Genomic DNA, 10,654 nt, shown 5'->3' on the forward strand with positions numbered 1-10,654 from the left:
AAGAGACAAAGATAATAGAATTTGAAATCTGTAAATATATCTACCCCCAAAAAATTAGTCACAAATTCTGCCACCTGTTATTTTGTTATATATGTTATATAACATTATTAATATTACACTTTCGCCTGGGTATGACGCAGCATTGCGTCATCCATTTCCTGTCGGTAATGCCGGGGATGACGCAGCATTGCGTCATCCACTTTAAATATTCGCCAAAAATCAGGTTTTTATCCGATTTTTTGTGACTGGGTTTAAAATGCGCGCCGATGTCTTCCCATTTTCTTTGTTGCGCCTAGTGGCCCGCAGGCGGCGCGGCACACGCCGTCGGCCCATTGTTTTCGCTCCACTGTTGTGACCGGTGTCATCTCCCCTCGCGTCTCAAACGTGTGAACATTTCGGCTATTTTCCGTGGCTATATTTCTTACTGCGGCTTTAGAAACTATCTACGCTTACTCCATGATGGATAGTGATCATGAACAAGGCCCTTCCAGGAAGAAAATTGCGAAAGAAAGGCGTGAAAAGCAGAAGCTGATTAGTGTACAGAAGAAGTACAAGCATGTGAGACTAACTCCCTCTAAGTTTCAGGCTGTATTTGACGATTTGTCTGGGTCATCTAGTGATGAAACTGATGTCGGTATTGATACTGATGCAAGTAGTGAACATTTAGAAACAGAGACGACCGATGAGGATTTTGATAGTGATGAAAGTGAGGAATCTGAGGTCGAGACTGCCACTCGTGCACGGCGCGGTACTGGAGCTCGTGCCAGAGCCAGACGTACCACACGTACCCCAGCACCAACAGATTTTGATGATGGATGGTGTAGTGACAATACTGCACCCTTTTTGGACAATTTTACAGGTACACCAGGCTTGACTGTTCCTGTACCTTCCACTGTTCTTGGTTTCATTCAACTCTTTCTGACTCAAAAATTGCTGAAATATATTGCCTATGAAACAAATTTATATGCTTCCCAAAGTAAGGCAGGTACTGGGCAAAGGACAAAGCACAGATGGCAACCAGTGACAGTGAAAGAAATTGCTAGATATTTGGGACTGACGATCTTGATGGGTATTTGCCCTTTGCCAAGACTTAGAATGTATTGGCAAACAGGCAGATTCTGGCACATACCTTGTTTCAACACACCTTCATCACTGGTAAGCGATTTGAAATGATTGCTAAATATTTCCATGTTTATAACAATAAGTCCATACCACCAGGCCAAGGAGTTGACAAACTTATCAAAGTTCGCTCACTCATGCAATATCTCCTGAATAGATTCAAGAGAATATACATCCCCAATAAAAAATTGAGTTTGGATGAAGGGACAATGCCATGGCGTGGCCGTCTATCTTTCAAGACCTATAATCCCAATAAACCAGATAAATACGGAATAAAGCTCTACATGCTAGCTGAAGCCACCAGTGGCTACATTTATGATTTTGAAATCTATTTAGGAGTTCGGAAAACGACGATTGACACAGTTATGGCCTTGATTGAACCACTGAAGGATAAAGGTTACCATTTATATATGGACAACTATTACAATTCGGTCAGATTGAGTGAGGCACTGCTTCAAGTAGGGTATACACCTGTGGTACCCTCAGACTACAGCGTGGTGCACCTAAATCCCTTCAGATGCAAGCAAAGGGTAAAGTGCCAGTAGATAAAACTTTATTCAAACGCAAGGACAATACTTTCATAATTTTGTGGAAAGATAAACGAATTTTTTCACTCATAACAAATTGCCACAATGCAGAATCACAACAGGTTCAACGCAGAAAACGAGTACGGAATCGTGATGGAACAACCTCAGTGCAGCAGGTAACTGTCAACAAGCCGAATGCAATCTGTGACTACAATACAAACATGAAAGGTGTTGATCACTTTGACCAAATGATCAAATATTATCACTTCACAAGGAAAACACACAAATGGACGAAGAAAATGACCTTTTATTTTGTGCAAATGGCTATCTACAATGCTTTTGTGATGTATAACTACTACACAACAGATAGAAGGAAACTGACATTACTCCATTTCCACGAACAAGTCATTGCTGCACTATTGTTCTATAAGTCTAGTAACTGGTCTGAGGAAGACGATGACATCCCACATGCTGCTGATGTCAATGCCACTGGAGCCAATGTTGCAACACCAGGACCATCAACACCCAGACCTCCAACAGCAGGACCTTCAGGTGTGAGGCGCCCAGTATTCACTTCACCTGTACCTGCAGACTTACCTTCATCTTCTGAGTCAGAAGACGAGGCTGTGATTATCACTAGTGGTGCTTCTGCTGCAACATCCATCTAAAGAATTCTATTAGGAACATTTTCATACCTAAATGAGCGCTGTAACACGAAAATTGAGATTATCACCAGGAAATAATACTAAACATTTGTGGGCGGGAATTGGGAGTGTAGCTGGAAGGCGTCTGAGAGCTCACTCCTGGCTAACACATGGCTCATCTTCAACTCGTCGGCGGTTGGAGCGTGACCAGGTTTTTTATTTTATATGCTAATGTTACTCTAGAGAATTCTATTGCGAACCCATTGAGACCAAAATGAAAGACCTAGAACAAAAATTGAGGTGACTAGAGTGAAAATAGCGAAAACATTTTATCGCGTTTGCGAGCTCCTGGGTAACTCGTTCGCACTTTCTCTGCTTGCTGCGGGTAATTAGCCGGGATTTTGGAGTTTATATGCATTTAGTACTGTAGAGAATTCTATTTCGAACACAATGATACCAAATTTAATCTCGTAGAACGAGAATTGAGGTGACAAAGTTGAAGAGAGTATACACTTTTCGGAATTAACGCGCGCTCCGTGAAACGCTGGGACCCAAATCGTATAGTAGAGGGGGTGGCGCGCGGGGTGCGCGATTTAACACGTTGACCAATTTCGTTACAACTTGCGTTCTCCAAGATGTAGAAGTCACAACAAAATCCGAATAGAAACAAAGGAGAGAGAAAAAAATGTGGTTGTCAGTTTTTTGTACAAAGGGACATAAGAATATTGCCATTGGGCAATGTATTTAAATGATATATAATAAAATACGGCATAATAACATACTAACTCATTAGTATGTGTAAAATCTGGCCCTTCATGTGGCACCAGCTGCATATCCACTTTGTATACCCTCCTTACTACTACTTGTCTTCTTTGTGTGTCGAACAGGTGATTGCATCTCTTTATCCCTGATTGCCAGTAAATAGGAGGTGTGTCCCTGTAGGAGTACTGCAAGTTAGCCTTTCTTTATCATGCTTGGTTGGTACAGAGACACTCATTAACACTAAACGGTGAAATGATTATAGGTAAATATATAAAATATGAAAATAATTATTGATACACAACACAACTTATGCTGGTATTGATCCCACCAGATATAAGGGCCTGCATAATTAATTAATGGTGTTAGGTTGTTCAATATTTAGTACAACACTAGGCTATGGTAATATAAATGGGACTAGGTTGATCAGTATTTAGTTCAACACTTGTGGGATATCTGGGGCTTGACTCATATATTCAATTATTTACTTATTGGATTTAATAAATCGAAGGACCACCCACTTTTGAGAAAAGAGGGAAAACTAATAGAAGTGATCATTAGAATAACACTAGAGAACCAGTGTCTATGGATAATCATTAAGAGAATAATCACTTGAAATAATGAATGGAATGTATTATTAATAAATTAAAGTCAGAGCCTCAAAGACCTACATTGGGGGGTATTTCTAGAAATTCATATATATCTAGGAACCAGTGTGGTTCGCCACCAGTTCATTGTTGAGTAAAGGATATAATAAATCTAAACTACTATAGATTCAAAATATGAGAACTCAAATTGTGAATATTAAAGATCATGAATTACTGAGCAACAGTCAGAGCAAAACACATTAATTACCAATCATCATTTCTGGTAATAATCTATTCACTGTAAAGATTCTACAGGAATTATATAAGAATCAATAATCATATTAAATAAATTTGTACGAAAAAATGTCTTGGCTTTAAGATGATTTCTGTAACATCATTTCGTCATTCGTCCTCGTGGTCACAGGATCTCTACAAAGAAAGAACTCGAGGTGAATATCACGAATGATGAGAAACAACTTGATGACTCCTCGTATACATGCTGAAATTAGAGAAATTTAAGTAGCATTTGAATAGGCTACGTTTTATTTTCAATATTCATGAAAACGGAGGAAATTGTCGAAATTTTACTAACGTTGTATATTGGGTATCATCGCTATATGACGACAGACTACTCACAAATATATAATCTAGGATGATGCATCAAACGAGAAACATATACTTAACATGAGCGTATTAAATACTGAGGTCTGCCGGAACCGCGTCAGCCAGTCCCTGACGTCCACTGCTGTGTACATGTAATTACGGTCTTGGCTTCAATTGTTGACGCGTTATTAACTGGCTGGGCACTATAGAACACGTTAATAAGTAATTATTAACTATTGACCGAGTATCAACGTAATTCTTGCCGATAAATTCCCCAGTCACTACCACGTGTCTCGCCACTCTTCACGCCAGAGATGCCTTCTCTCGCACAATGGCGTCGCCGCCTCCCTCAACCCGTCTCTCGCATTCACCACAGAAATTATTAATCACGAATAATTCTTTTCCGGGCAATTATGGATTTAATACGTTAACGAGAACTGAGTTGCAATTATAGGGATTTAAATATTGTCATATTCTCGTTTTATGGTGTTAAACGAGAAATGGAGAAGAATTTATTTTCTCCATGGCATTCGCACGTAACAGAGAAAACTGCTACCACATAACTATTTCAGTGAATAACTCTCGGTTTTAGATTATTGGGAGTTATATTATCCGTAGGTAATTATTACACGGAATACTGATAATTTTAGATAACCACATTCAATTCTCTAATCCATTGGTAATAAATGTGTCTAACTGGACATTATCTGACGCAATGTTGCTACTCGATTTCATGGGAATTCTAGCATTAATACGCAGATGCAATGGTTAATTTATGTTGACACTACCGTTAGTGAAATTAGTAACTACTGTAGTTAGTATATAATGATAATGATTTATTATAATACAATAGTAGTTTATTAGTGTTGGAAATTTCCAACATCACTAGTCAATGGTAAAATCCTTCCCTAAAAAGGGGTTGGGATCTAGCTGCTAAAATATTGTGTAATAGACACAAAGTGCTATATATTTTAATTGGAGTTTTAGTTTATATTTTAAATACTTTTCTTCTTAGATAAATTATATACACAATTGTTGTTGGTAGCCTCTCATTAACCACCGGTGTTATTTTGGTAGTAATAATTATTTTATTAGTGACCTTTCGGGAAATTAAACACCACAATCTAGTAGATAAACTCTGTAAAAATAAAGCCACAATTTGGTTTTATTTAATTTATGTGATAAAACTCCATGGATATCACACTCCACGAATTTGGTGGATAAGCTCCACGAAACGGCTGTGAGTCTAGGCTACTGACCAGTCTATGACTGGCGATATGTGTTTAATATATTATTGATTCATTGGACTGGTTTATTTAATTTGATGGACCAGTGTGATCTAGGATCATTAAGTACCCATCTAGGTTCAAAGGCTTGTAAATTATATTTGTTGCTCAAGATCCAATAATTTCTGTATTGATGAACCAGTGTAGCATTTCTGGTTCATCCAGTTCGAAGGTCCATAAATTATTTGGGGGAAATCTACCTGTAATTGATTTGATTAATAATTATAAAATTAAATAATTGTATATATTACATTTCAGCAGAATGCATTTTATAACTTTTTCACCAGTAAACTTCCCTTCACACATTTTGAGGGATTTTATATTTAAATCTTACCATAATTAAACGGTAGACTTAATCAATAACCCCTGGGAGGCGCTTGCCTTAATAGCCTTCAACACCACCAGGCGCAAGAAATTATATTATTAAAAATTTTGTTTCATCATATAAAAATGCTCATTTGTGTTCCCTGATCATGGGAAAATCAAAATCAAATCGTAGGTGACATATTTTGGCTGCAATAAAGCGGGAAAGTCTGGCAAAATTAAAGCGTTGACAGAGTAAGCGTCCTCTGACAGTCTTCTCTACCTCGCGGCAGGCAACAGTTGACACAACGACATTATTACCTAATTATTTCAATGTCTCTGATTTTTTCTCACTTTTTTTGCAGTAATATAATTCAATAGTGTGTAATGTGTTATATTTATATAATAAAAATGTGTAAACCAAATGTACTACTAATCTGGTATGGTGTCCAAACAATATAGTGGCCGCCAATACCACAGCCAGCAGACCATGCTACCTCACTCACCAAAAATCCTCCTCCCACTATACTGTTTATGCTGTTAATACGCTATACACACACACACGTTATATATACGTATCTACATGTTTTATTCAACATAATTGTACAACAAAGCTGGTATGATGTCCAATCAACATAGTGGCCACAAGAATCTGCATGACAAGTGACACAGCAGACGACAGCCTCACTCCCTACACTAACACCTCCCTCACCAAAATGTCTCCTCCCAGCATATCCTTTTACTGTTATTACACTATATATACACAGGTTATATATAGGTATATACATTTGTGTTCACCATAGCGAACCACAAAACTGGAATGGTGAGTCCAAACAACAAGAGTGAACTGCCACTCCCAGCCAGCAGACGCCATCTCCCTCACTCCTTCAACACCTTATTCGCCAGCATTCCTCCTCCCACAATACTGTTTGTGCATTAATTAAACTATATCCACACGTTTTATATAAGTATCTTAATCTTTTATACACCATAATTGTACAACTAGGCTGGTATGGTGTCCAAACAGCATAGTGGCCACAATACATGACATGACATGTCACACACCAGCCAGCAGACGACAGCCTCACTCCCTTCCTCACCAAAATGGCTCCTCCCAACATACTCCTTTTGCTGTTATTACACTATATATACACGTTATATATAAATATTTACTTTTGTGTTCACCATAGCGAACCACTAAGCTTGTATGGAGAGTCCAGACATCAACAGGTCACCACACAGGGCCACGAGGCCGATGTTTACATATTTGTATCAAGGTATAATTGGGCTATAGAGAACAGTGATACAGTAAATTAGTGAACGGTAACACAACAGGCGAAAGGATACAGCATACTGAAACAACCAGCAGCACCGATCCACTGACAGTGGAAGAGTGGGACTCAACACCACGTGGAGAGACGACGAATCCACCGAGGCCCACGACATAAGGACATCATTATAAACTCACATGGTTGGGTGAGCGGGACGGTTTTGGCCGGTGAGTACTGCCTGCTCCTGTCAGTTAACTGATGTACAGTAAGGTTAATTATAAGAGAAATCTTGTTCAGTTTATCATATATTTAGACTCACAAAGTGGCTCATTCTGGGTAGAAGTGTGACACATAGGAGACCCTCGTGACACTCACACTCACAAGCAAAACACACACACAAGCAAACACACACACACACACACACACACACACACACACACACACACACATACACATACTCGAGAAGGGATACCGAAACCAAAAGGTTAGCATACCGAAAGGGAAACTATGAGGAGATAAGAAAATGCCTAGCAGATATAGCATGGGAAACAGAGCTCAGGGAAAAGACGGCCCAAGATATGATGGAATACATCACGCAAAAATGCAAGGATGCAGCAAACAAGTTTGTCCCAGTCCAAAAGGAAAACAGTGAAATGAAGATGAGAAACCCATGGTTTAATCAGAGATGTAGGCTAGCTAAGCAGCAAAGTAAAAGGGCATGGAGAAACTATAGGAATAACAGGACACTGGAGAGCAGAGAAAGATACCAGAATGCCAGGAATGAATATGTTAGGATGAGAAGAGAGGCAGAAAGACAATACGAAAATGACATCGCAAGCAAGGCAAAGACTCAGCCTAAATTGCTGCATAGCCACATCAGGAGAAAAACAACAGTAAAGGAACAGGTTATGAAATTAAGGTTAGGGGAAGAAGGATTCACTACAAACGACAAGGAAGTGTGTGAGGAACTGAATAAGAAATTCCAAGAGGTCTTCACCTTAGAGCAAGGAGAAATCCCAGAGATAAGAGAGGGAATAGCTAACCAGGAACCACTGGAAGAGTTTGAGATTACCAGCGGGGAAGTAAGGAAGTGTTTACTAGAATTGGATGTGACAAAGGCTATAGGTCCAGATGGAATCTTCCCTTGGATAGTAAAGGAAGGAGCAGAAGAACTGTGCCTCCCGCTCTCCATGGTGTATAACAAATCACTGGCAACAGGGGAACTGCCAGAAATTTGGAAAGCAGCTAACGTAGTCCCGATATACAAGAAAGGGGATAGACAGGAGGCACTGAATTACAGACCAGTGTCCCTAACCTGCATACCATGCAAGTTGATGGAGAAGATTGTGCGTAGAAAGCTAGTGGAACATCTGGAGCGAAAGAACTTTGTAACACAGCATCAACATGGATTCAGGGATGGCAGGTCGTGCCTCACAGGGTTACTTGAATTCTACGTCCAGGCAACAAAAAAAAGGCAAGAAAGAGAAGGGTGGGCAAACTGCATATTTTTGGATTGTCAGAAAGCCTTTGACACAGTGCCACACAAGAGGCTAGTGAAAAAACTGGAGATGCAGGCTGGAGTGAAAGGGAAGGTACTCCGTTGGATACAGGAGTACCTAAGTAACAGGAGACAACGAGTCAGTGTGAGGGGTGAGGTCTCAGATTGGCGAGACGTTACGAGTGGAGTACCGCAGGGGTCAGTCCTTGGACCTATACTGTTTCTGATATATGTAAATGATCTTCCAGAGGGTATAGAATCGTTTCTCTCAATGTTTGCCGATGATGCAAAAATTATGAGGAGGATTGAAACTGAGGACGATAGTAGGAGGCTACAAGATGACCTAGACAGACTGAGTGAATGGTCCAACAAATGGCTGTTGAAGTTCAACCCGAGTAAATGCAAAGTAATGAAACTAGGTGGTGGAAATAGGAGGCCAAACACAGGATACAGAATAGGAGATGAAGTACTTAATGAAACGAACAGAGAGAAAGATCTAGGAGTTGATATCACACCAAACCTGTCTCCTGAAGCCCACATAAAAAGAATAACGTCTGCGGCATATGCGAGGCTGGCTAACATCAGAACAGCGTTCAGGAACCTGTGTAAGGAATCATTCAGAATCTTGTACACCACATATGTAAGACCAATCCTGGAGTATGCGGCCCCAGCATGGAGCCCGTACCTGTCAAGCACAAGACGAAGCTGGAAAAAGTCCAAAGGTATGCCACTAGACTAGTCCCAGAACTAAGAGGCATGAGTTACGAGGAAAGGCTGCGGGAAATGCACCTTACGACACTGGAAGACAGAAGAGTAAGGGGAGACATGATCACAACCTACAAAATCCTCAGAGGAATCGACCGGGTAAACAAGGATAAACTATTCAACACTGGTGGGACGCGAACAAGGGGACACAGGTGGAAACTGAGTACTCACATGAGCCACAGAGACGTTAGAAGGAACTTTTTCAGTGTCAGAGTAGTTAACGGATGGAATGCTTAGGCAGTGATGTGGTGGAGGCTGACTCCATACACAGTTTTAAATGTAGATATGATAGAGCCCAGTAGGCTCAGGAATCTGTACACCAGTTGATTGACAGTTGAGAGGCGGGACCAAAGAGCCAAAGCTCAACCCCCGCAAGCACAAATGGGTGAGTACAAATAGGTGAGTACACACACACACACACACACACACACACACACACAAAGTTGAGAGGCGGAACCAAAGAGCCAGAGCTCAACCCCCGCAAACACAACTAGGTGAGTACACAACACACACACACACAAAGTTGAGAGGCGGGACCAAAGAGCCAGAGCTCAACCCCCGCAAATACATCTAGGTGAGTACACACACACACACACACACAAAGTTGAGAGGCGGGACCAAAGAGCCAGAGCTCAACCCCCGCAAACACAACTAGGTGAGTACACACACACACACACACACACACACACACACACACACACACACACACACACACACATGTGTGTGTGTGTGTGTTGATTGAGTTGATAAAGACAGGCTATTTAACACAAGGGACACATGCACTAGGGACACAGGTGGAAACGGAGTGCCCAAATGAGCCACAGAGATATCAGAAAGAACCTTTTTAGTGTCAGAGTGGCTGACAAATGGAATGCATTAGGAAGTGATGTGGTGGAGGCTGACTCCATACACAATTTCAAGTGTAGATATGATAGAGCCCAATAGGCTCAGGAACCTGTACGCCTGTTGATTGTCAAACATTCGCACAAACAGTTGCACGCACGCACGCACGCACACACACACACACACACACACACACACACACACACCCACACACAAACACACACACACACACACACACACACACACATTGGATTGGAGAACTGAATTTGTAAACAAACATGGCACAGAGCAGACGTAACACAGAGGGAGGAGGAGGACAAGATGACTCGCTTGAGGAGGCACTCGTTCAAATGTGGAGTGAAATCAAGATGGAACTACAGGTAATGAAGGAGAAGGTAGCTAACCTGCTGGATGAACTGATTGTGGCAAGGTAGGAGATTAAAAGCCTG

General features: G+C 40.8%; 1 protein-coding gene across 1 annotated transcript; it reads left to right on the forward strand.

The window, feature by feature from the left end:
- Nucleotides 1-459: 459 nt before the first annotated feature.
- LOC138367307 (piggyBac transposable element-derived protein 4-like) lies at nt 460-1,826 on the forward strand. Its single transcript, XM_069328734.1, has 3 exons — nt 460-976; nt 1,219-1,550; nt 1,758-1,826. The coding sequence occupies exons 1-3, from the start codon at nt 460-462 to the stop codon at nt 1,824-1,826; spliced, it is 918 nt and encodes a 305-aa protein (XP_069184835.1).
- The last annotated feature ends 8,828 nt before the right edge of the window (nt 1,827-10,654 follow it).

This window comes from Procambarus clarkii, chromosome 2 (genome assembly GCF_040958095.1).
Source record: "Procambarus clarkii isolate CNS0578487 chromosome 2, FALCON_Pclarkii_2.0, whole genome shotgun sequence".
Classification (NCBI taxonomy): Eukaryota; Metazoa; Arthropoda; class Malacostraca; order Decapoda; family Cambaridae; genus Procambarus; species Procambarus clarkii.